At 48.8% G+C, this 27,263-nt stretch overlaps 1 protein-coding gene across 1 annotated transcript in view; it reads right to left on the bottom strand.

Moving 5' to 3' along the window:
- Positions 1–27,263, bottom strand: part of zdhhc2 (zDHHC palmitoyltransferase 2) — a 233,055-nt gene that overhangs the window by 29,660 nt on the left and 176,132 nt on the right. The window contains exons 8-10 of the mRNA XM_072496849.1: positions 15,635–15,767; positions 6,010–6,136; positions 2,574–2,666 (exon numbers count right to left, since the gene is read on the bottom strand). Coding sequence (XP_072352950.1) covers positions 2,574–2,666; positions 6,010–6,136; positions 15,635–15,767 — 353 coding nt within the window. The remainder of the gene's footprint in view (positions 1–2,573; positions 2,667–6,009; positions 6,137–15,634; positions 15,768–27,263) is intronic.

The raw sequence follows: 27,263 nt of genomic DNA, 5'->3' as shown, positions 1-27,263 counted from the left end.
TTCGGCCAGTCCTGTCGGCGTGAAATGGACATGGTCCATCACGGCAGGACCTAGCTGCTAGGCCCTCTACCGGAGTCCTCGGGGGGGCACGGGAAGATCCGGCCCCGGGGGGGGGACCGCACGGTGGCCTGGCCCGTGATCCGGGCCCACTGATCTGCGGGCGGGCCTGTGCCGTGGGGCCACTCTTTCCCTCCGCGCGGGCCTCTGTAGGGCTCCGCTGTGGCCGGTGCGGATCAGAAACCCCCTGTGCATGCGCCAGAACACGGCGGAGATTCTGCGCATGCGCGGGACCACAGCGGCCCTTCGCCGCTGTTTGGCGCGGCGCCAACCACTCCGGTGCCAGCCTAGCCCCCGGAAGTGCGGAGGATTCCGCAACTTCCAGATTGCCCAACGCCGGAGTGGTTCGCGCCGTTCATGGCGCCAGCGTCGGGCCATCCCGCCGATTGCGGGAGAATCCCGCCCCTTGTGTCTGCTGATGTGCAACAGCATACCCACATTAAAAGATGTCCTGCACCAGGCGTCAATCTACAGGAAAGGATTGGACACTCGGCATCGCCTACAGGATCGAGGGAAAACTCAACCTCAACCGGTTGAAAACCAAGAAGAAAACGACACTGACATTGCTCGTGGAACATCAGTATGTGGATGACATCGCCATTCCCAGTCTCTCAGAAGGGAATCTCCAGGCTATGCTTGACACCTTTGCGGAAGCATACCAAAGAATCGATCTCAGTCTCAACCGCAAGAAAACTCAATTCCTTTACCAACACGCCCAGGGCAAAATCTGGTCTCTTCCCTCCATCAAGATCAACAGAGAAACCCTCCCACGCTTGGAACATTTCCCCTATCTGGGGCGCCACCTCTCATCTAAGGCTGACATCAATGCAGAGATCCAACATTGCATCCAATCAGTGAGGGCCTTCTTCAGATGCCTAAGGAGGAGAGTCTTTAACGACCAGCACATGCGTACTGACACCAAGATCTTTGTGTACAATTGCCCTCCCAAATCTTGTATATGGCTCAGGAACTTGGACTATGTATAGGCACCACCTCACGGCCCTGGAGAGGTACCATCAACGCTGTCTGAGACTGATTCTCCGCATCAGATGGGAGGGCAGGCATACTGACATCATCGTCCTGGAAGGAGCCAAGAGTGCCAGCAATGAGGTCATGATCATCCAAAACCAACTCCACTGGGCCGGCCATGTGCTTAGGATGTCAGGGGCGAAATTCTCCGGAAACTCCGCGATGTCCGCCGACTGGCGCCCCAAACGGCGCAAATCAGTCGGGCATCGCGCCGCCCCAAAGGTGCGGAATGCTCCGCATCTTTGGGGGCCGAGCCCCAACCTTAAGGGGCTAGGTCGGCGCCGGACGAATTTCCGCCCCGCCAGATGGCGGAAAAGGCCTTTGGTGCCCCGCCAGCTGGCGCGGAAATGACATCTCCGGGCGGCGCATGCGCGGGAGCGTTAGCGGACGCTGACGGCATTCCCGCGCATGCGCATTGGAGAGAGTCTCTTCTGCCTCCGACATGGTGGAGACCGTGGCGAAGGTGGAAGGAAAAGAGTGCCCCCACGGCACAGGCCTGCCCACGGATCGGTGGGCCCCGATCGCGGGCCAGGCCACCGTGGGGGCACCCCCCGGGGCCAGATCGCCCCGCGCCCCCCCCAGGACCCTGGAACCCGCCCGCTCCGCCTTGTCCCGCCGGTAAGGTAGGTGGTTTAATCTACGCCGGCGGGACAGGCATTTTAGCGACGGGACTTCAGCCCATCCGGGCCGGAGAATCGCGCAGGGGGGGGGCCCGCCAACCGGCACGGCGCGATTCCCGCCCCTGCCGAATATCCGGTGCCGGAGACTTCGGCAACCGGCGAGGGCGGGATTCACGCCAGCCCCCGGCGATTCTCCGACCCGGCGGGGGGTCGGAGAATCTCGCCCCAGAGTCCCGACTGCCAAACAAATCTTCTTTGCCCAGTTCAAGGAAGGCTCCTGAACAAGAGGAGGACAAAGGAAGCACTTCAAAGACACCCTGAAGGCTTACCTCAAGAAATGCAACATAGATGGCAACGCCTGGGAGACCCTTGTTCAGAAGAGACCTACTTGGAAGAACCCCCTGATTGAGGGGACACAATTCTTTGCGGCCACCCGGCGGCAAGAGGAGGTTTGGAAAAGGAGCCTGAGAAGGGAATACCAGTGACCTAGAGTCCAAGGACCGATCCCAACTCCAGGAAACACCTGCCACGTGTGCAGTCGAAGATGCAGCTCTGGGATTGGGTTCATCAGCTATGCAAGACCCATAGAACCCATGATCAGTAACACGGATTTTCTGAGGTGGATAATCATACTCGTTAGCGAGTGAACGCTGAAGAAGAAGACTATATGATGAACTGCTTATTATGGAAGTAACACTTGTTAATCGAAGAAGAAGAAGAATTATCTCCCAAAATTATAGTTCAAATAAAAGTAAAAAAATAGGAACACAAATATTTCTTTGTGCTGATAAGAACAACATCTAGTTCTGCATAAAAATCAAATATTTTTACACTGAAAATGCATGGCAAGAAAGAAATAATAATTACTTTTTGGCAGTAGAATTATGAGCAGATGGAGTGGACGGTTGCTCTGGGTCCTGATTCACCAAACATGTTGGGAAGGAACAACCATCACCTAGACTGCATATGAAAAAAAGGTTCATTTTATTTCAGTTTTTGGAATGCATAATTTATCATCTTTTATTTCAGAAAAGACATGCAGTAATTTAACTTAGTGTTCATTCACTTGATATATTTGATGTATTCAACGCCCTTGTTGACAAATGACGTGGAGGCGAGTGCAACAGAGATTTTATGCCATAGTGTTTCGTTGTTTCTCATGAACTGTTCGCCACCCTACCAGGTTCCTGCCCTCAGAGCTCCATGCAGAGCTGGTCTTCATGGACAGCACCGTGCTGCTGGACCAATGGACCTTCACAGACTCACATCAGTACTTTGTCTGGGGTTGGGGAATACAGGGGTCTCCTTCCCCATGGTGCCACTCACCAGTGTCTATCTGGTCAACACTATGCTGTGGGACTCACGCAGCCACTGCAACAAAGGTCCGAAGTTTGACCAGGGATGGGGTGTGAGGTGAGGCTGGGGGGGTGGGTGGTGGCCTGATCAAGACAAGAGGGGAGCAATGTCGAAGGAGGGCTATGCAAAGAGTGGGGGTGGGGAAAGGACAAAAATTCATTATGGAAGACAGAGGGGCAAGGAGATCAATGGACAATGGAAGACTAAGGGGAGGGAAGCTGAACACTGACAAAGCTGCATGAAGTGTAAATAAACAAGGGGAGGTTGTAGTGTTAGCACAGGTATTGCTGGAAGAGGATGCGCGCACCTACAGTTATGGGGTTCGTCCCTGTTAGTGTGCCGCATTATGGGTGATTAATACAAATGCTTACAGGTCGGGGCTGCAGTGGGTTCTGAAGGTTACTGTTTTCCATTGTCCTGTTTGGAAATGGGAACTATGTCAAAGCTCCCGTTTAAGTTTAGCGGCTGGCAGACAGGAGTCCGAAAGTGCAGACATTCCTACTGCAACATGGAAAGGAGTCACAGATGATAGACAGTTCAGGGGCTATGTCTGAAGTTAGAAGAAGGAGAAAGTGCAGAAGAACAGTGACCATGCAGCAGGAGCAATCACTGGAAGCATGGTGTGCCCCAGCTTCAGGAAGGGGCAAGGGCTGTTTCAACGGAAAAATGCATAACTTGGCATGCAGGGCAATCCTACAGTTATCCCTGGGAGTGCTCTGTATTGGGCTTCAGAGGCTATGGTGATGGTCACATGGAGCATCCACAGTCTGTAGCTAGGGAACGCATAATACAGGGGTGCGGTATGTGAAGCTGGCATGGTGGAGGGTGGTGGTAGAATCCCTGTAAGTGCCGGGGCATATAACCTCCATGTGGCATGAGTGATGGACTAGGGAGGTGGGGTGGTGGGGGGTGGGTGGGATGGGTGGGTGGGATGGGGCGTGTGGCAATGTCCACCACCACAACGACGACGGGACCCAGTATTATTGGGGAAGGTTTTTATTTCTTTATTTGTTTTATAAATGAGGGCATCGCAGGCAAGGCCCACATTTATTGCCTGTCCCTAATAGCCCTCGAACTGAGTGACCTTTTAAGAGTCAACCACATTGCTGTAGATCTGGAGTTACATGTAGGCCCTACCAGATAAGGATGACAAATTTCCTTCCCTAAAGGACATTAGCGAACCAGATGGCTTTTTACGACAATCAACAATGGTTTCATGGTCATCAGTGGAATTTTTTTTCAATTCCAGATTTTTTATTGAATTCAAATTCCACCATCTGCCCCACCCCACTCTGCTCCATATATTACATCGATGGAATAGAATGCTGCTCACCTCTATGTGTGTGCTCGAGTCCCAGGGGTTAGATAGCATGAAAAACAATGCCATCTAAGCTGCCAAAGTTAGCTGCCCCACATCTCCCATAGGTCTCTTATTCACAACTTTTCTTTCAGCACCCTTCAACCATTCTGGTCTCCAAAATATCTTTTAGAGAGGAGGCAAAAGTGAAAATGGATCCATTGGTCCAGGCAGCTTTTCTAAGAATCCTCATTTGATGTAGGAAGTGAAAGAGGCACTGCAGGAGGGACATGGTTAGGAGTGTGAGCTCCAATAGGAGGCTGAAAAGTAGAGATGACTTGCCACACCGAGAGTGTATCATCGATGAGTTCCCTACCTACATGTGAATGAGAGGCAGTGCAGGGCAAGGCTGCTATTGTTCAGAGATCTCGTCCACCATATATTCCACATGCTCTGAGAAGTCCTATCACCACATGGGTTTGGAGGCTTGCCCCTGCCAATGGCCCTGAAGCTAACGGCAGCACTCAATTCCTTTGCCTCTGGGTCTTCCAGGGAAATAGGGGACCTGTGCGGCATTTCACAGTCAGTAACACACTGGTGTATTCAGGAGGTGACGACCTTTACAGGAGGGCCCACCGCTATCTAAACATTACTCTCCATGAGGATAGCCAGGCTTAGAGATTTGCAGGCTTCGCAACTATCTCTGGGTTCCTAAAAGTGCAGCGAGCAATAGACTACACTCATGTGGCTACACGGGCTCCCTGGCAGCAGCTCTCGATGTTCATCAACCATAAGAGCTTCCATTCTGTCAACGTATAGTTGAATGTGACCATCGCAAGCAGATCATCCACATGTGTGCATGATTCTTTGGGAGTTGCCATGACTCCTACATCCTAAGTCACTCCCAGATGCCTGGGATTTGAGAGAGGCCGGAATGTCTACAGGAATAGTTGTCGGGGGATAAGGGCTACCCACTGAAACTCTGGTTAATGACTCCGGTGCATCGCCCTCAGACTCCAGCCAAGGGAAGATACAGCGCTGCTCACACCACCACATGCTCCCTCATAGAGCAGACCGTAGGACTGCTGAATATATCTTTCAGATGCCTGGACTGCCAAGGTGGCTCTCTGTAATACACATCCGAGAAGTTTTGCCATGCGATCGCAGTTTGCTATGCCCTTCACAATCTGGCTATGCAGAGAAGGGAGGCCCTGCCAGAGGGTGAACTGGAGGAGGAGGAGGAGCCCTCCTCGGAAGATGAATATGAGGAGGTGCAGGAAGCTCACGGGGCTGCTGGTGGACAAAATGAGTGCATTGATGCCATGGAGGAGGAGAGATTCCTTTACTCTCTTTGTTGCCAGCATAGAAGTGGAAGGAATTGCTGTTGTTCAGAATCTCAATAAAATGATGGAACAGTAAATGTCATGCTATGCGATTGTGTCACTGTTTAATGGAAATCTACTGCAAAATACTAAATCAAATTTAACAAACATAAACATAATAAATTAGTTGTAAGGACATTTTCAACTCCTCAGAAAACATTAAGATTCACTGCAGTTTTAAAATATTCTTCTTCATGGTAATACAGTCTTCAATTTGAATTAATATTCTTTTATCAAGGAAATGGAAACTCGGGAAAATGAGCTGTACCTTGTAAAGACAGGTAGCAACCAGTAAGTCTTCTCATCTCCAAATACCTGCTTCATATTTTTGCTGCATCCTAAGCTAAACCCATTCTTGTCAGGCCCATTTCGAAATACAGGTGCTCTGAAGGCCTCTGAAACAAAATGTAATTATTAATGGCATTTGAACTTTTAATTTTGTAACTTGGAATACTATCCACTGTACTCTTGAGGTTTCATTAGTTAACAATCACAAGACCATAAGCAAGATATGGCTGAGGAAGGCTATTTTTCCCATCTTAATTTATTGAGATGCCTTGGTGAGGCCACACCTAGAATATTGTGTGCAGTTTTGGTCTCCTTCTCTGAGGAAGGATGTTTTTGCTCTCGAAGGAGAGCAGCGAAGGTTTACCAGATTGATTCCAGGGATGGCGGGACTGTCATATGAGGAGAGATTGACTAGGTTGGGATTGTTCTGCTGGAGTTCAGAAGAATGAGGGGGGATCTCATAGAGACTTATAAAATTCTAACAGGATTAGACAGGGTAGATGCAGGGAAGATGTTCCCGATGGTGGGTGTGTCCAGAACCAGGGGTCACAGTCTGAGGATTCAGGGTAAACCATTTCGGACAGAGATGAGACGACATTTCTTCACCCAAAGAGTGGTGAGCCTGTGAAATTCATTACCACAGGAAGTAGTGGATGCTAAAACATTAAATATATTCAAGAGGTGGTTAGATGTAGCACTTGGGGCGAATGGGATTAAAGGTTATGGGGAGAAAGCAGGATTAGGCTATTGAATTGGATGATCAGCCATGATCATGGTAAGTGGCAGAGCAGGTTCAAAGGGCCAAAAGGCCTTCTCCTGCTCCTATCTTCTATGTATCTATGCATTTATGATCAAGAAATAACCTACAGCCCCCATCACAGCATCCAATTGTTTCTTCAGTCTAGGATTCTCACTGCCATTACTTTGCCTTTCTAACTTTGTAACAGCAGTCTTAAGTGTTCTTTATTAATAATACTAACAGTAACACAATCAGAACTGATCAGCAGTAGGGTGGTGAAGGTGGCTCAAGGCACAGCTGAAGAGATATATTTTTAAAAGAGTCTTTGGTATGTCAGATAAAGCAAGGCAAAGGGGCTTAAGGAGGGAGTTCCAGAATAGGTGAAAGTTCTGCCACCAATGGTAAGACATGAATAACAACAGACCATGGCCGGGATTATCTGAGCATGCGCGCCGCAATCGCGCCCGGCGCGGGGGCGGAGAATGGGGTGTCGGACCTGCGACGCCTTCCCATGATTCTCTGGTGACCGGAGAATCACCGCCAGTCGCGTGCGTGCAGTCGACGCGGCGCCGGTCGGGGGCTGTTGAAAGAGGCCCCCTCGGCGGTTCTCCGCGGACGACCGGCCGGGTTCCCGCCGGCGTGGTTCACGTATTGTTCCACCCGGCGGGAGCTCGGAGTCGTGGCTGCCGTGGCTGTCCCGGTGGGAGGCAGGGGGATCCGTCACTGGGGGGGGGGGGGCCGCTGTGTGGGTCCGCATTGTTGCGCGTGGTCGGTGCCGCAGGCGGCCGCCGCACGCATGCGCGGGTCCGCGGCCGGAAGTGCAGGGCCCCGTATCGGAAGCCAGAGCACTCAGGGGCCCTACAAGCCCCCTTAAAAACGCAGAATCACCCCAGACTTTCCAGAAAAAAGTCCGGAGTGATTCGTGCCTGTTTTCTCGCAGGCGTGGGGACATAGCCCCATTATTGGAGAATCCGGCCCTATTTGTTTCATTACTTTGGCTGACATAACGTTACTGATTTAAATAATCTCAGCCACAGTTTTGGAAGGGTGGTCTGCACATTTGGGAGTTGGGGGTGAAGTTTGGGTTCCCATATGGGGCGGGTTTTAGGTACATGAAGGTGCGGAAATTTGCAAAATAGAATTTTCTGGTAGCACCTTCCTCCTTGTTGCTGAAGGAGGTGTTGTCGGTGATGGGGTTGGAGGGTGGGGTTGTCTCGACGATTTGTGAGAGGGTTTTGGAGGAAGATAAAGGCCGGGATCCTCCCTTCTGGGGACTAAGTTGCCAAGCTGGCGGGAAAACCGCCGCCAACGACTCCGGCGTCAACGGCCCCCCAAGGTGAGGAATTCTCACCTGTCTAGGGGGTTAGGTGGACGCCGGTGGGGTTGGCGCCTCTCCAGCCGGCGCCGAAGTGACGGCACGAGTTCGCACATGCGTGGAACCGCCGGCGTGATTCTGCACATGCGCGGACTAACTGCCGTATTCTCGTGCATGCGTGGGGGTTCTCTTCTCCGCGCCGGCCCCCGGGCAATATGGCGGAGCTCGACAGGGTCCCGGCGCGGAAGGAAGAAGTGCCCCCATGGAACAAGCCCGCCCGCAGATCGATGGGCCCCGATCGCAGGCCAGGCCACTGTGAGCCAGGCCACTGTGGGCCAGGCCACTGTGGGCCCCCACCCGCCCCTGCCCCGCCGGGGTTGGATCCCCCCCCGCACACCTCTGAGGATCGCCCACGCATTCTCACCTGCCAGGTACCACCGGTATGTGTGTTGAGTGATTCACGGCGGCGGGACTGGCCAAATATGGACGGCCGGTCGGCCCATCAGGGCCCGGAGAATTGGCAGGGAGGCCGCTGTCAACGGCCCCAGACTGGCGTGGCGGCGATCCCGCCCCCGCCCGATAAACGGCGCCGGAGAATATGGCAGCCGGCGTCGGGGCGGGATTCGCGCCTCCCCCTGGGGATTCTCCGACCCGGCGGGGGATCAGAGAATTCCGCCCAAGCTGTCTCTGGAGGAGGTTAAGGTCAAGTGGGAAGAGGAGCTGGGGATGGCGCAAGAGGAGGGATTGTGGTGTTAGGTGCTGCAGACGGTGAATGCCTTAACCTCGTGTGGGGCTGGGGTTGCTACAGCTAAAACTGGTACTTAGGGCGCACCTAACGAAGTCAAGGATGAGTCGGCTGTTTGAGGGGGTAGAGGATATTTCTGAACGGTGTGGGAGGGGTCCAGCTAATCATGTACATATGTTCCGGTCCTGCCTGAAATTGGAGAAAGTTTGGAGGTTGTTTTTCAGCATTATGTTGCCGATCTTGCATGTGGCCTTGGAGCCTTCGAGCCCTGGATGGATCCTAAGATGTAAATGTTCAGGGCTGCGGTGACCCTGACGGTCACAGAGAGCGGATGTCCTCCTTCTTCACGTGGTGCCAAGTCCATGAGGGCATGGTACAGGTACTGTACCACCTCCTTGTTGAGGCAGAGCCTCCTGCAGCATCCGTTGTCCATCATCTATTCAAACGACCAGCGATGCTTGTACACATTGGGCAATCACAGGCTGCCCTCTAGGTCCCTCCCTGGCCGGGTCCTCAGTGTGTGGGGCGGGGACGGCATGTGTGCCTTTTCTGGTGTCTGGCCGCCTGGCCTAGCAGCACCACCACTAGGGCAAATGTTGCTGGGTCCAAAATCCCTGCCATAATGTTCAATATCTGTATGGCATTGGGAGAGGGTGTTAGGCTGACAAACAGTGGTGGATCCCACCGCGGGACTCTCCATTCCCCCATTGATCCTCTCCCCGCCACCCGGAACGCCTCTCCATGCACTCCCGGCCACAGCGGGCCCCTCTCACTGGACCCCAGACCCTGTACCCTGGACATAAAGTCACCTGGACCTGGTGCTGGTCCCATCCCCATGGCATGCACCCACCGTCCAGCTGTGGACATGTCCCCAGAGCTCTGTCTCATCCCACGGATGTTGACTGCTGTCTGTGTGGTGTTGCCTCCCGCTGTGTTCAGGCACAGTGTTCAGGCATTACGGTCTGATTAGGATGCTAGGCAATGACTCCCAAATGCTACATGGCCCGCCCAACCACGGAAATCCACTTGGGTTGTGTGAACTTAACCACGATTGCCAATTGTCTATTAGCAATAGCCTTCAGTCACATGGCTAGAGGCCTCGGCAGTCTGTGGGGGTCATGGTGGTTGGTGGGGCAAATGGGCAGGGACATGGGTTGCCCCAGAACGGATACACACAGTGCAAGGGTTGGCGTGGTTGCCCGCCCCTCTCCCCAGTCGCACTGCCCCCCCTCATCCTCCCATGACTGCCCACCTCTGTGGAGGGTCCCCCACCCCCAGCTGGAGTTTCGTTCCCCCCCAGCCAAAGGTGCTCCATCCCCACCGAGCAGTGGGGTTGGAAGTCCAGTGCCCCTGTGAGCAAAGATGGCTACTCACCTCCTTGGCTCCCCACAGAAGCCCTTCCCACCAGGTTCACATTTGTAAAAAGGAGTACTAATCGGCGCCAGCCTTACCATTGCTGGGGAGGTCGATGAATCACGAGATGCCGTTGGAAAAGGGGTAGCTCTCGTTAATTGTATGGAAATAGGGTTTAAATGGTGATAATTGGTTTCTGCCACGCTATGGCGAGATCCCGACTTTGCCTACGGCAGCGGGCCGGTCGCATCGCTAACTGTTTGGTGCCTGGCCCAGTTATCGTTTTCGGTCTCACTCACTATTCACCAGCCTTGTTTCGCTCAAGCGAGGTCTACAAGGTTAGAGAATCATGCCTGGGGTTTGTTTATTTTGCATTGTTTGTTAATTATCTTTCACAATTAACACTGTCTATTTAACTTAGCATCAAGTTTTCCATTAGTATGGTAATGATTTTTAAAAAATTTAGAGTATCTAATTATTTTTTTTTCAATTAAGGAGCAATCTAGCGTGGCCAATCCACCTGTCCTGCACATCTTTTGGGTTGTGGAGGTGAGGCCCACGCAGACATGGGGAAAATATGCAAACTCCACACATTAGTGTGGTAATGATGATAAAGCGTTCAATATTTGGTCCAGTGTACTCAGAAAACAAAGGCATGGCTTTAGGAACAGAAGCTGTTGTCAGTTTTAATGCTACATTCCCTCGCCACTCCAATGCCTTGCTGGTGAGAAAGTATAACTCTATAATGTCGCATTCAAACTCAAACTTGAGTCGGGCAAGATGTGATTTTGTGATTCATGCACTAGGCCTTAAATTTAAAGTAAATTAAGGGGCAATTTAGCGTGGTCAATTCACCTACCCTGCCCATCTTTGTGTTGTGGGGGTGAGACCGACGCAGACACGGGGAGAACGTGTAAACTTCACACGGACAGTGACCTGAGGCCGGGATCCAACCTGGGTCCTCGGCGCCGTGCTAACCACTGCGTCACACCGTGCCGTCCCCCTCCATCATCTTATAATCACCACAGGTTGAGACTGTGCAGTCTGGCTTCAACACTTGTACAATAGGTGCGGCCCATTCTGGATAACTGTACTGGAGTAATTTTCCCCATGTCTTTCAGGCACTTCAACTCCACCTCTATTATCTGGTGTAGAGCATAAGGCACAGGTCTGGCGCGAAAACATTTTGATATTGGATCTGGTTCTACATAGATCTTTGACTTTGCACCTTTGATTCATCCCAACTCACTCAACTCACACAAGAAACTTCAGAGAGTCGTGAACACCGCCCAGTCCATCACACGAACCTGCCTCCCATCCATTGATTCCATCTACACCTCCCGCTGCCTGGGGAAAGCGGGCAGCATAATCAAAGATCCCTCCCACCCGGCTTACTCACTCTTCCAACTTCTTCCATCGGGCAGGAGATACAGAAGTCCGAGAACACGCACGAACAGACTCAAAAACAGCTTCTTCCCCACTGTCACCAGACTCCTAAATGACCCTCTTATGGACTGACCTCATTAACACTACACCCTGTATGCTTCATCCGATGCCAGTGCTTATGTAGTTACATTGTATACCTTGTGTTGCCCTATTATGTATTTTCTTTTATTCCCTTTTCTTCTCATGTACTTAATGATCTGTTGAGCTGCTCGCAGAAAAATACTTTTCACTGTACCTCGGTACACGTGACAATAAACAAATTCAATCCAATCCAAAGCCATCCCTCCCACCCCCCCAAACCATCCTCAAAATAACACCAAACAAGCCCCCCTCAACTCCCTCCTCTCCCTAGCCCTCTCCCTATCAACTGGCAGTGACCAGCGCTATAAAGTGCAGAATAAACGACTGCCATAGGGAGAATCCTTCAATTGCCCCTCTCATGGTGTACTTGACTTTCTCGAGGTATAAAAACTCCATAAGATCTCCCAGCCTTACTGATGCACTGGGTGGAGAAGCTGACCTCCATCCAGTCAACACTCACATCCGAGCAATCAGCGAGGCATAGGCCAGGACATCGGCCGCATCTGTAGCTCTGGCAAGTCTGACATCCCAAATATGGCCCATAAGGGATAGGGCTCCAGTTTAATTTGCAAAATCGCTGACATGGTGCCAAAGAAGGCGGCCCAGAACCTCAGGACACAACCGGAACATGGTTAGCCAGGTCCCTTCCACAACACTCACACTTATCCTCCACTACCGCAAACAAACTACTCATCCGAGATCTAGTCAAATGAGCCCCTTCTCCTCCCATCCCCTGAACCTGACATCCAATCCCATCCCCTGAACCTGACATCCAATCTCACCAGCTCAAACATGTGGTTTGCAGAAATCGGCGCCAGCTTCGATACTGCCCCTTTTAAAATGCTGCCAAAATTGTCTGTACATCTTCAATGCGGAGACCACCACTGGATTCACTGAATATTTCCCTGGCGAAATCGGAAGTGAGCTGTCACTTAAGCCTTCAACCCCGACCCCCTACACAAACTCAACACCATCCACACCCATGCAGCCTCAGGGTCCCTACATCACCCCAGTACCTTCTCCGCCATCGCCACACAATAATAATATGCCAAATTCGGCAACGCCAAGCCCCCCTGACTGCCGATCTCTCTGAAGGACCGTCTTTCAAATCCCAGCTAGAATCCCAGGAGAAGCACTGATATGGGCTGGGCTGGGCTGGGCTGGGCTGGGCTGGGCTGGGTTCTCTCCCCCCCCTGCCCCCCGCCATGCCACATTTCTGCCCCGACCCGCCGGCCAGTCAATGGGGTTTCCCATTGTGGGGCAGCCCCACTCCATCGGAAAACCCCCGGGTGCCGGCAAAATGGAGAATCACGGCCTTGGAGAATCCTGCCGATGGGCTCTGATGTTATATTTAATTCTGGAGGGTTTCTCATTTCTTATCAGGGTGAGAAGGATCGTATCCCTTCCTGAGACACCCTGTTGATGGGTGGCTTCACGATTCTTCTCCTTGTTGATGGGGTTTCTTCGGTGGAAAATGGTTTAAGTTTTCCAGCACTGGCGGGGCCTAAACGGTGCCTCTGATTCTGCTGTAGAGGAATGTTGTCTGTTGTGTAGCGAGTCCAGAGTGATAAAGGCAGCAGGAACATTGTTTCAGCATCACAATGTTTTATTTCATTAATTCAAGGGATGTGGGCTTCACTGGCTGGGCCAGCATTTATTGCCCATCCCTGATTACCTTTGAGCAGGTGGTGGTGAGCTCCTTTCCTGAAGAACTGCAGTCCATGTGGTAAAGGTACACCCACAGTGATGTTAGAGAGAGAGTTTTAGAATTTTGGCCCAGTGACAGTGAAGGAATGGCAATATATTTGGCTTAGTGGTTATCACAGTTGCTTCACAGCACCAGGGTCCCAGGTTCGATTCCCGGCTTGGGTCACTGTCTGTGTGGAGTCTGCGCGTTCTCCCCGTGTGTACATGGCTTTCATCCGGGTGCTCCGGTTTCCTCCCACAATCCAAAGATGTGCAGGTTAGGTGGATTGGCCATTCTAAATTGCCCTTAGTGTCCAAAAAGGTTAGGTGGGGTTACTGGATTACAGGGATAAAGTGGATAGGGTGGAGGCGTGGGACTTCAGCAGGGTGCTCTTTCCACGGGCCGGTGTAGACTCGATGGGCTGAATGGCTTCGTTCTGCACTGTAAATTCTATGATTCTATGATTTCCAAGGCAGGATGGTGAGTGGCTTGGAGGGGAACTTTCAGGCGGTGGTGTTCACATGTATCTTCTGCCCTTGTCCTTCAGATGATGGTGGTCATAGGTTTGTAAGATGCTGTCTGAAGAGGTCTGGTGAGTGCCTGCAGTGCATTTTGTAGATCAGTGGTGGATAATGTGCAGCCTGTATGCCACATGTAGCCCATTAGGGTACTGAGTGTGGCCCACGAGGCATTTAGTTGACCATTGAAGATATGCAGGGTTGCTAGATTCTGCTGGTTTTCGTCCACAGACTTTTCTTCTCCTACCGCTATGAATAAAATGATATACATGCAAAGCAAGGCACGTGAATTGAGGTGTGGTTGATTGCACACAACACTGATTGTGATAGACATGGACCAGCTCTGCACCCAATCAAAGCGTAAATCTTTTTGTTTTTACCATTTGAAGTTGATGACTAATATTATAACCGGGACCTGGGATTTATGTCACATTACATTCACCCCCCACCATCTGGCCCGGGCTTGCGAAATCCTACCAACTGTCCTGGCTTGAGACAATTCACACCTCTTTAACCTGGGGTTACCCCTCTCTCTGGATCTGTAAACACTTAATTAACTGCAAATGCTCGCATTCTAAGCATTGTCTTGCATCTTTGAATTTGTCTATATATCTGTTTCTGGAACATACCTCTTCATTCACCTGAGGAAGGAGCAGTGCTCCGAAAGCTAGTGTTTGAAACAAACCTGTTGGACTTTAACCTGGTGTTGTAAGACGTCTTAATATACAAATGATTAAGCACTTTGCATAACTCATTATGAAATTTTTGGCATGTATTAAATCTATTCAATTTTATTCATGGAGTCATGTTTAGTGATCATATCCAATTCCAATCTTGCAGCTCACTGAGTTGAAGGAGGGCCGCACTTGTGGCCCACACACTTGCCTAGATTGCCCACCACTGTTGTAGATGGTACACACTGATGCTACTGAGCTTTGTTGGTGGAGGAAGTGAATGTTTGTGTATGGGGTGCTAATCCAGCGGGCAGCTTTTTCCTGGATGGTATTGAACTTGAGTGTTGTTGCAATTCCATTCATCCAGGCAAGGGGAGAGTATTCTATCACATTTCGGACATGTACCTTGTAGAATAGGGACAGGCTTTGGGGGGGGGGGGGGGGGGGCAGTAGGTGAGTTTCTTGCCGTAGGATTTCTAGTCTCTAACCTGCTCTTGTAGCCACAGAATTTATATGGCTAGTCCAGATCAGTTTCTGGTCAATGGTAAACCCCAGATGTTGATAGTTAGGGATTCAGTGATGGTAATGCCATTGAATGTCAAGGAACAGATTAGATTCTTTCGAAATGGTCATTGTCTGGCACTTATGTGGCGCGAATGTCATTGCCACTTGTCAGCCCAAAGTTGGATATTGTCCAGGTCTTGCTACATTTGAACATGGTCTGCTCTGTCACATTTTGGGCAGCCTGGCTTTCAGCTTATGTGTATTGCCCATGCACCAGAGTCACACACTGGAACCATGGGCCATGTCATCAAAGGGCAGCCCTTGTTGCCCAGTAGTCACTGTTTGGCTTGCTATAGTGGCTGAAATGCAGCTGCCACAGTGGGCGGCTACAGAATGAAAGCTTCCTGACTGCTGCCAGGATACTAGGCATTGACCTGTCTGATGTGCTGCATATAGTTGCACACCTCTTGCATAAAAAGTCATTCAAAAATTAGTCATGATCATAAACACTTGTTGAAATGGAAAATCAAAAGTGCGTCTTACCAAGTGTAGACCTGTTTTTACTGACTAACCAGCAATGATATCCAAACAGAGAAGACAGGCTGATGGAAAACATTGCAGCTGCAAAGAACAGGAACATGATGTGGAATTTAGCTTGAGTATCTGGCAGGCCATTCTGCAAAAAGAAACACAAGCATAATAAAATAAGCTAGAAATACTGAAACATTTCTGTATCTGCTGAATGTAATTTTGGGGCTACGTACTAGAGCACATAAGCAAAATACTGCTGATGCTGAAAATCTGAAATAAAAGCTGAAATTGCTGGAAATACAAAATAGGTCCTGGCAGCATCTGTGGAGAGAGAACATTTCAAATGGCCTTTTATCGGAAGATGTTCAAAATGAACCTAACCAAAGGCCAGCGACGTGAAACATTAGGAAGAATTCCCCCATGCCCCTGCCAGCAGGATCAATGGAATGAGGTAGAATTTGACAGGCTGCCCAATTATCAAGATCTGCACTGTAAGAGTATGTTTTGCCAACATCGATGCTATTTAGAATACCATGGAGTTATCTTGAGACCCCTATAAACTTAAGCTTACGCAAATCTCTGACATGTAACAATCCTGTTTACTCATCATCCCTCTTCCTACTGAACTACAATGGCTCCCAGTTAAGCAACACCTTTATTTTAAAATTCCTCATCCCTCTTTTCAATTCCCCCCATGGCCTGTCCCTCCTTATCTCTATGCTCTCCTCCAGCCATACAGCACTCCCCTAATTCTGGTTTGTTGTACATTTCCCATATTAACTGCTCCATCATTCATGGCCATGCCTTTAGTTGCTGAGGCCCCCAAACCTTGAATTACCTCTCTGTTTCTCTACCTCTATTTCCACCTTTAAGACCCCCCTTACATTGACCTCTTTAACTAAGCTCCTGGTCAACTGCCCTAATATCTCCCTATGTGCTTTGGTGTTAAATTTCATTTGATCATGATCCTGTTAGGTGCCTTGGGGATGTTGGGGACAGCTAGACACAATATACATGCAAATTCTTGTTGAGTGTAAGGCTCCTGATCTGTCTGATTTCATGCTTGCTTATTTTTTTTTAATGGAGATCTCAGGGTAATTGCAGTATTCGGGTAACAGAACCTACATCAGGCAGACCCTGTGTGTTCTCAGGCTGTGGAGTGTTTGAACCTGCCACATTGCCATACACTGGATATTATGACACTCTGGGCAGCGGAAATAAAAAGTGAAAGCTGAAAAAATCTAACATTTTCAAAGGAAACTATTGCTGAATCACAACTGCTGATGGCACATTACCAACAAGACAGAAAATTATTATTTTTTCCACAGATGTGCTGATGCGTTATTACTCAAAACATGAACGAGATAACATTTTTGCTAACTACATGACTAATCAGTTTCCATCATGAAAGATGGGACTGATTAAGCACTTGGATTCCTACCCAATATTCCTTCAGCCGCTTAACTGGAATTTCATCCTTGAAAAGAGATGAAAGGAAATAGTATGAAGTCAATAAAAAAGGAGCAAGTTGGAATGAATGAAACAAACTTAACAAAACAAGTTAAATAAACAAAAAAGGTAAAAGCAAAATACTGCTCATGCTGGAAAATAAATACTCAGGTTTGGCAGCATTTGTGGAGAGGGAAACAGAGTTGACTTTGAGTTGAATCTGACTCTTCATCAGAAGTGAAGGAGGTTTTCTTAAGGAAGGGGTGAAGATGACAATTTGGAAGGGGAGGGAAAAGGTGCTTATGCTAAGGAAGTAATTCATAATGTATTTAGAATTCATTATTGGGGCTAAGTGAGGTAGCTGAGTGAGAGGAGTTGGGTTGTTGTGTATTACAAACTTTATTAATATTTGATGCTTATTCATGGTCCGATGTATCTTCTGTTTAATTCCCCTCAACTTCAGTCAGAGGGAGCTAGGCCCAAGGACACGTAACTGGGTTATGAGCCCTGCTTAATCTCTGAATGAAGGACTGAACTGATTAAAATTATTGCTTTATCCTTGATAAATATTTTACAATTATTTCATAAATGGATTGTAATTTCTCAGATGTTATAAGGGTCTGGGTGGAACTCCTCTGTAAATAGCCTCTCACCACAAGAGAACTGGAATGGGGGTATGTGAGTCTTTCATACAGAAGTCTGAATGAGGCAATTAAAGTTTTAAGCACACACAAATTTATTCTACTAAGAAAACATGCAATTGCGGTGGTTATACAAAAGGTATGCATTGCAAGCTAGATAAATCGTGAAAAGAAAATATAATTAGTTCTTATTTCTGTAAGAGAATCCTACAGAACTGTAGAATATAGAATTCTATATAGATATAGAATTTCAAAAGAAAATAAGGATATCCATTAAATATTAAAATAATAGTATCATAATCCCCAAGTATGTGAGATTCGCTAGGTTGAGAACAGGTCTGAAGTCCATCCACAGGAATCGAATGATTAGAGTTTGGATTGAGATATTTATAATGAATTTTGGGCTTGTATAATTAATAAGACAAAAGAGCAGAATTAGGCCATTCAGCCCATCGGGTCTGCTCCGCCATTCAATCGTGGCTGATATTTTTCTCATTCCCATTCTCCTGTCTTCCCCCCACAACCACTGATCCCCTGATTAATCAAGAACTGATCTATCTCTGTCTTAAAGACAATCAATGATTTGGCCTCCACAGCCTTCTGCTGCAGAGTTCCACAGATTCACCGCTGAAGAAATGCCTCATCATCTCAGTTTTAAAGGATTGTCCCTTCAGTCTAAAGCTGTGCCCTTGAGTTCTAGTTTTTGCTGCTAGTGGAAATATCCTCTCCACGTCCACTCTATCCAGGCCTTACAGAATCCTGTAAGTTTCAATAAGATCCCCTCTCATCCTTCTAAACTCCATTAGTACAGACCCAGAGTTCTCAACCGCTCTTCATATGACAGGCTCTTCTTTCCAGAGATCAATCTTGTGTACCTCCTCCGGACCCTTCCCAAGGCCAGCACATCCTTCCTTAGATACGGGACCCAAAACTGCTCACAATGCTCCAAATGGGGCCATATACAGCCTCAGAAGTACATCCCTGCTCTTGTATTCTAGCCCTTCCTACATGAGTGCTAACATTGCATTTACCTTCCTAACTGCCATCTGAATCTGCATGTTAACCTTAAGAGAATCTTGAAAAAGGACTCCCAAGTCCCTTTGTGCTTCTGATTTCCTAAGCCTTAGCCCACTTAGAAAATAGTCTCTATTCTTCCTACCAAAGTGCACAACCTCACTCTTTTCCACATTGTATTCAATCTGCCACTTTTTTGCCCACTCTCCTTGTCTGTAAGGTCCTTTTGCAGCCCCCCTGCTTCCTCAATACTATCTGTCCCTCTGCATTTATTTGTATCATCTGAAAACTTAGCAACAGTGCCCTCAGTTTTTTCTTTCAGATCACTAATATATATTCTGAAGAGTTCTGAACACTGATGCCTGAGGCACACCACTAATCACCGGTTGCCATCCTGAAAAAGACCCCTTTGTCCCCACTCTCTGCCTTCTGCCAGTCAGCCAATCCTCTATCCATGCAATGATCCTACCCTTAACACCATGGGCTCTTCACTTATTTAACAGACTCCTATGCGGTACCTTGTCAAAGGACTTCTAGAAAACAAAATACATCATGTCCACTGGTTCTCCTTTGTCTAACTTCCTTGTTACTGTCCTCAAAGAACTCTGACAGATTTGTCAGACATGACCTCCCCTTGACGAAGCCATACTGACTCCGTTCTATCATGCACTTCCAAGTACTCCGCAATCTCATCTTTAACAATGGACTCTAAAATCATAACAATGACCGAAGTCAGGCTAACCGGCCTATAATTTCCCATCTTCTGCGTCCTTCCCTTCCTAAACAGGGGTGTTACATTAGACATTTTCCAGTCCTCTAGGACCCTCCCTGCCTCCAATGATTCCTGAAAGATCACCACCAATGCCTCCACAATCTCTTCAGCTATCTCTTTTAGAACCCTGGGGTGTAGTCCATCCGGTCCAGGTGATTTATCCACCTTCAGACCTTTCAGTTTCCCCAGAACCTTCTCCTTAGTGATGGTCACTGCACTCACCTCTGCCCCCTGATTCTCCTGGAGCTCTGGCATCTTCACTGATGTCTTCCACCGTGAAGACCGATGCAAAGTAACTATTCAGATCCTCTGCCATTTCTTTGTTTCCTATTACTACTTCTCCAGCCTCATTTTCCACTGTTCCAATGTCTATTCTTGCCTCTCCCCTACCTATAATATATTGAAAAAACCTCTTACTATCTTCTTTTATATTACTGGCTAGCTTACACTCATATCTCCCCCCTTATTGCTTTTTTAGTTGTCCTCTGCCCACTTTTAAAGGCTTACCAATCTTCTGGCTTCCCACTAATCCTTGCCACCTTGTATGCTTTTTTTTGCTTTTATGCTGTCATTGACTTCCCTCATCAGCCATGGATGCCACATCCTCCCCTTAGCATGTTTCCTCCATCTGGGATGACTCTCTGTTATGCCACATGAATAACTCCCAAAAACCCCTGCCATTGCTGTTCCACTGTCTTCCAATCAACTCTGGCCAGCTCCCTCATGTCTATCTAGTTGCCTTTATTCAATTGTAATTGTTAAGTGTAAGATGTTCATTTGGTCAAAAATAGACCATCCTAATTTGTATCCTGGGCGGGATTCTCTGTCGGTCAACTCTGGAATCAGGAAAAGCGATTGGGCGGAGAATCACCACCTGGAGGTTCGCATCCAAGTCACTCAGCACCCTGACTTGGAAATATATCACCATTCCTTCACTGTCTCTGGGGCAACATCCTGGAACTCCCTCTCTAACAGCATAGTGGGTGCACCTACACCTTAAGGACTGCAGAGTTTCAAGAAGGCAACTCCCCATCACCTTCTGAAGTGTAACTAGGGATGGGCAATAAATGCTGGCCCAACCAGCGAAGTCCACATCCTGTAAATTATTTTTTAAAAAATTGGTTGTGAAGCCAAAATCTTGGCATGTGCCGGGTGCCCACCAGAATTCCATGCTCCGGTGCCTCGACAACAGCGTCAATGCATTCTACTCAGCATCTACAGTAAACTTCATTCACATATCATTAGCAGGCTTGACCTGGCATTCTCCGATGCTCTGCCTCCCCGGAGCTGAGGGTGGAGAGCAGTAGGAGGAGCCTTTGGGCAGGAGTTGCCAAACTGGCAGGTAATCATAGATTCATAGATTATCATAGATTTTACAGTGCAGAAGGAGGCCATTCGGCCCATCGAGTCTGCACCGGCTCTTGGAAAGAGCACCTTACCCAAGGTCAACATCTCCACCCCATCCCCATAACCCAGTAACCCCACCCAACACTAAGGGCAATTTTGGACACGAAGGGCAATTTAGCATGGCCAATCCACCTAACCTGCACATCTTTGGACTGTGGGAGGAAACCGGAGCACCCGGAGGAAACCCACGCACAGACTCCGCACAGACAGTGAACCAAGCCGGGAATCGAACCTGGGACCCTGGAGCTGTGAAGCAATTGTGCTATCCACAATGCTACCGTGCTGCCCCAGTAATGCTGGTGAACAGAAGTGAGGTGGGGGAGAAGGCTGAGAGAGGTGGCCTTAAGGTGGGGAGGGGGGGGGGGGGGGGGGGGTGCAAGGGAAAGAGAGGGAGGGTGATGCGGCGAGGGAGATTGGAGAAGAAACATGGTCGGGGCGGAGAATGGGGCCATTTTGAATGGGCCAGGTAGAGGGTGAAATTAATGGGAATAGAGCCAAAAGGGGAAGATGGCAGACGGTACATGGGAATGGAGACTTAAACCCCTGGTAAGGTTGATAACGTGCGAGTGCTCAATGGACCTGTTAAAAGATCTCGGGTCTTTGCGCACCTTGAAAGCGGAGGTGGTCTTTGTGCAGGAGACGCACCTCCACGTGAAGGACCAGGTTAGTCTAAGAAAGGGATGGGTGAATCAGGTTTTCCACTCGGGGTTTGATTCAAAGTCATGAGGAGTGGCAATTTTGATGAATAAGGAAACAGGGTTTGTGAGCGCAATGAAAATGAGGGACCCGGGTGGGAGACATGCGTTTGTGAGTAGGGTATTGGAAGGGACGTCGGTGGTGTTGGTGAATGTGTATGCACCGAAATAGGATGATGTAGGTTTTGTGTGACGTTTCTGGCAACGATCCCAGACTTGGCCACGCACCAGTTGATTATGGGAAGAGATCTTAATTGTGTCCTGGAGATGAGGGTAGATAGATCGAGCCCCATTCAATCAAAGAGAAAATGCTGGAAAATCTCAGCAGATCTGGCAGCATCTGTAGGGAGAGAAAAGAGCTAACGTTTCGAGTCCAGATGACCGTTTGTCAAAGCTTTTGACAATTCGGCTTAGATCGGGGCGGGAGCAGAGGCCAGGATGGAGGCTCGATTCGGGGTTGTTGGCAGATTGAGGGTTTTGTGACAAAGTGTGGGCTGTGATTAAAGATTATGTAGAATTGAACAAAAATGGGGAGGTGTTGGCAGCCACTTTTTAGGAAGCGCTACAATCGCTGGTCCGAGGGGACATTATCTTGTTCAAGGCACATGCAGATAGGGAAAGGAGGGAGGAATTGAACGGCTAATGAATGAGACAGTGGAGGTAGATAGGGAGGACTCGATGGTGCCCTCCATGGAGGGATTGGTGAAGAAGAAAACATTACAGGGGCAATTTAATAGGCTGACAACGGGAAGGGCGGTAGGACAGCTGCGTAGGGCAAGAGGGGTGCAGTACGAATACGGGGAGAAGGTGAGTCAAATGTTAGTGCATCAGCTACGGAGGCAGGCCGTGTCCAGAGAAATACTGAAGATATGGAGTCTGGTAGGGCATGTGGTGTTGGATCCAGGGAAGATAAACGAGGCATTTAGGGATTATTATAAGGAGCTGTACAGGACGGACCCGAGAGGTGAAGAGGGGGGTCATGGGACGATTCCTAGACGAACTGGAGTTTCCACAGTTGAAGCAAGAGAAGTAGCAGGCGCTAGAGGAGCCCCTTGGGCTGGGCGAGATATTGGACAGTATAAGGGGCATGAAGTCGGGAAAGGCCCTGAGGCCCGATGGCTACCCCGCGGAATTCTATAAGGTGTTTGCGATGGACCTGGCACCTCCACAGTGCATCTCCACTCAGACAGCATGCCAGTCACTGCACACATGTCAGGTCTCGAGGATAAGTTAGGAGTGGAAACCCCTGGTTTAACTAGTCCCTGTTCCCCGACCTGTCAAACACCTGGTTGGGATGAGACATAAGAGAAAACGCTGGACAATCTCAGCAGGTCTGGCAGCATCTGTAGGGAGAGAATAGAGCTAATGTTTCGAATCCGATGACTCTTTGTCAAAGCTAACAGACAAAGTGGGAAATATTTATAATGTGGAGTGAGAATGAAAGATGAGTCATAGCCACAGAAACCCAGGGAAACCGGGTGCTAATGGCCACAGAAACCAAGGGGAAAGAGTGCTAATGGCAGTCCCCAGAGAGAACAAAAGATGTGAAAGGCCAAACAGCAGAGAGACTAACATCAGAGGAGGAACTGTAGATGTGGGGAGAGGGGAAGCAAAGAGGAGAAAGGTGAAGGAAAGGTTGATAAGATGGGAGGGGGGGTTAAATATATATTAAGAAAGAAAGAAATGGTAAAAGACAGTTAAAATGAAATGGGATGAAAACAAATGGGTCAAGGTGGGGTAGAGCTGATCAACTGAAGTTGTTGAATTCGATGTTGAGACCGGAAGGCTGTAGCGTGCCTAACCGGATGACGAGATGTTGTTCCTCCAGTTTGCATTGGGCTTCACTGGAACATTGCAGCAGGCCAAGGACAGACATGGGAGCAGGGTCTTTTGTTAAAATGGCAAGCAACGGGAAGGTCAGGGTCCTGAATGCGCACAGACCGAAGGTGCTCAGCAAAGCGATCACCCAGTCTGCGTTTGGTCTCTCCGATATAGAGGAGACCACATTGAGAGCAGCGAATGCAGTAGACCAAATTGGAAGAGATGCAAGTGAAACACTGCTTAACCTGGAATGAGTGTTTTGGGCCTGGGATGTTAATCATGGAAGAGGTAAAGGGGCAGGTGTTACACCTTCTGCGACTGCATTGGAAGGTGCCATGGGTGATGGGAGAGGTACTGGGTATGGTGGAGGAGTGGACTAGATTATCTCGGAGGGAACGGTCTCTGCGGAATGCTGACAGAGGGAGTGAAGGGAAGATGTGTTTGGTGATGGCATCACGCTGGAGTTGGTGAAAATGGCGGAGGATTATGCTTTGCATACGGAGGCTGGTGGGGTGAAATGTGAGAACGAGGGGGACTCTATGTCCTTATTCTAGGAGGGAGGGGAAGGGGCAAGGGTAGAGGGGCGGGAGATGGGCCGCACACTGTTGAGGGCCCTGTCAACAACTGTAGTTGGGAAATCACGGTTGAGGAAGAAGGAACACATTTTCGAAGCACCATTTTGGAAATGAGAGATTGGAAATGGGATGAGACATGCTTTACAAGACAGCGAGGCAACTATTCAAAATGGCACAGGATTGATAAACTAGGATTTATGTTCCTGGAATTCCAAAGCTAATGTGTTCTTTGCAGTCACAAATATTTTCAAGCTCTGAATATACGAAAGGAGTCTAACGTTAAATTAATAATCAGTGCTGTTCCCAAATTGCTAACATATTTTGACATTTTGCAGATTATGGTCTGGTAAAATTGTTAGTGAGCAACATATCCGAAGACTGGACTGGGTCATTATTATGTGAATGCTGGTGTGTGGTCAAAAATGAGCATTAATATTGTTTCTCGATAAATGTATCCTTTGTCGCAGCACTTTGCAATATATCCTCTGGTATTTGAATACCGATCAAATTTAGATTTCATAAAACACCTTTTCTGGACATTTCATTGTGATGTGTGATGTTTAAATCTATAAAACCTCATTCTTCTGCATTTTTTAATGAAAAAGTCCAGTAATAAAGTCAGATTGGCTGGTGAGAACAAATGTTGAAGACAGTTATCAAGTTCAAACAAAGATAGCATTCAGCCAACTGAAATATGAGCTACAATTCCCATCAGCCATCCCAGTATTTATAATCCAGGATGAGTGATTGTTATTCAAAGGTCAAGCTCATTGCATTAAATGAAAACAAAATATAAAAAATGCACAATAAGGTCAATTAGCATCTGAAAAGGGAAGATAGGGTAGTATTTCGGTTGTGAGAGCTCTGTAGAAGGGTTATACCCCAAGAGTTCCTGAAATGTTGATGGACTTGCTGTATCCATAATTTCCTGATGTAATTTTAGATTCTCAGCATTCAATGTTTATTTTTAGCTCCAGATGTTTTCATAGCATGGCATCTCATGGTTCTTCACTGCTGAGATGATGTGGTTTACAAAGATTTGAAGACAAAGGGCGCGACCTTCCGGCCACGCTGCGCCGGAAAAGCAGCTTGCCGTGGCGCAGTGTGGCCGGTGAAAGCCGGGCGACCCCGCTCCTGGGATCTACCCGGCTTGCAAAGGGAATCAATCCCTCAAGGTGGGGGGGAAATCACTTTTTGGCAAATCTGAATACTAGAGCGGGCCAGCAAGCCTTCCTCTAATGTGCAGATTCCCAAGGTACCTGAGGCTTTGGGATTTAATCCCTTTGACTCGGGGACCTCGGGCAAGTGCCTTTGGCACTGGTCCCCACAAACGGGGACCAGATGGAATGATATTCATGGGGGGGGGGGTCTCCAAAGGGGTCGGAGGCCCCCAGTTGCATGTCCTTAATGATGGCGCCCCGATCTCTCACTAAAACGGGGAATTCCGGTGAGCGGGACTATGTGCGGCCTCGGCCATGTATTCCCCATTTAGGCCCCTTTTCAAATGAGTCGTGTTGAATAGCCATGTGGTTCTCGGCACTCCAAATGCTGGGAAACATGCATCCAAACGCGCTCGTTCGGGAGCTGTGTTCTCTTTTGGGAAGATTGTGGCCAATGGAACGCCATACTCCGGCGCCTCGTTAGCGCCGTGAATGCGGTCCACACCGTGCGCCTGTGTGGGCATCCAAATGTTAGCATATCATTAACAGGCCTGACGCAGTATTCTCCGACCTCCAGCGATGCTCCGCCAGGCGGAAGTGATGACAGTGCGGTTCACATGTGGTATTTAAAATCGGGAAACAGGCACATCGATGGGCTGCCAGTTGTGCTGCTGGCCGGGGGCATCTACCAGGGCTGGGGCAGTGGCGGGAAGCAACCAGGTAATGGGCAGCGGACTGTGGCTCATAGAAGTGCCGAGCACCACCGAGCTGGACGTGGCCCAGCGTCGGCCAGAGGCTGTCATGTAGATGCCCCTGGTTTTGTTTCTATAAGGTTGTAACAATAAGTAATGTTACATATCATCCAACTGAATTTATGCAACATCAGTTCTGTCTAGTATTGTTTATTAATGTAATATGTGTGAAGTTAGTTGTAAATCTGTGTTACATATTTTAAGTCACATTATGGTTTCAAAACACCCCCGCCCTAACCCCATCTAACCTTTGGACACTAAGGGGCAATTTAGTATGGCCAATCCACCTGGACTGCGTGAAGAAACCGGAGCACCCAGAGGAAACTCGTGCAGACACAGGGAGAAAGTGTAAACTCCAAACAGTCACCCGAGTCTGGAATTGAACCCGGGTCCCTGGTGCTGTGAAGCAGCAGTGCTAACCACTGTTCAACCCCAAACTTGAGGTCATCCAAAACTCTACTACTACTATCCTTACTCACGCAAAAACACACCCAACCTTCATTCCTGTGCTCGCTGACCTAAATTGACTCCAGGTTAAACAACATCTCAATTTAAATTTTTTTTTTTTTTTAATTGTTCATGGGATGTGGGTCTCACTGGCTGGGCCTCCTATTATTGCCCACCCTTGAGGGCATTTAAGTGTCAACTACATTTCTGTGGATCAGACCAGGTAAGGATCAAATTACAGTGCTGAAGAAGGCCACCCAGCACATCGTACCTGCATCGACCCCCCAGAAAGAGCACCCAGCCTAAGCCCAGGCCTCCACCCCATCCCCGCAACCCAGCAACCCAACCCAACCCTTTTGGGGCAATTAAGCGTGACCAATCCACCTAACCTGCACACCTTTGGATTGTGGGAGGAAACCAGAGCACCCGAAGGAAACCCACGCATACACGGGGAGAAAGTGCAAACTCCACACAGTCACCCGAGACTGGAATTGAACCTGGGACCCACCCATCAGGGTGACAGATTTCCTTCTCCAAAAGGACGTTAGTGAACCAGATGGGTTTTTACGACAATCGACAATGGTTTCATGGTCACCTTTACTTTTTTTATTTCATTCAAATTTCACCATCTGCCATGGTGGGATTCGAATCCAGGCCCCCAGAGGTCTTTGGTTTACTAGTCAAGTGGCAATGCCACTACGCCACTGCCTCCCCCATAATCCTGGTTTTCAAATCCCTCCTTGGCCCTGCGCCCTTCTCTATCTTTGCATTCTCTTCCAGCCCCACAACTCTCTGGGGTATCTGTACTCTTACAATTCTGGCTCCTTTAGCATTCCCCACCTTAATTGCTCCACCACTGGTAGCTGTGCATTAATACCCTCTCCACCTCTTTATTCTCCTTAAAGATG

The sequence above is a fragment of the Scyliorhinus torazame genome, chromosome 3 (genome assembly GCF_047496885.1).
Source record: "Scyliorhinus torazame isolate Kashiwa2021f chromosome 3, sScyTor2.1, whole genome shotgun sequence".
Classification (NCBI taxonomy): Eukaryota; Metazoa; Chordata; class Chondrichthyes; order Carcharhiniformes; family Scyliorhinidae; genus Scyliorhinus; species Scyliorhinus torazame.
This window is presented reverse-complemented; position numbering and strand designations above follow the sequence as displayed.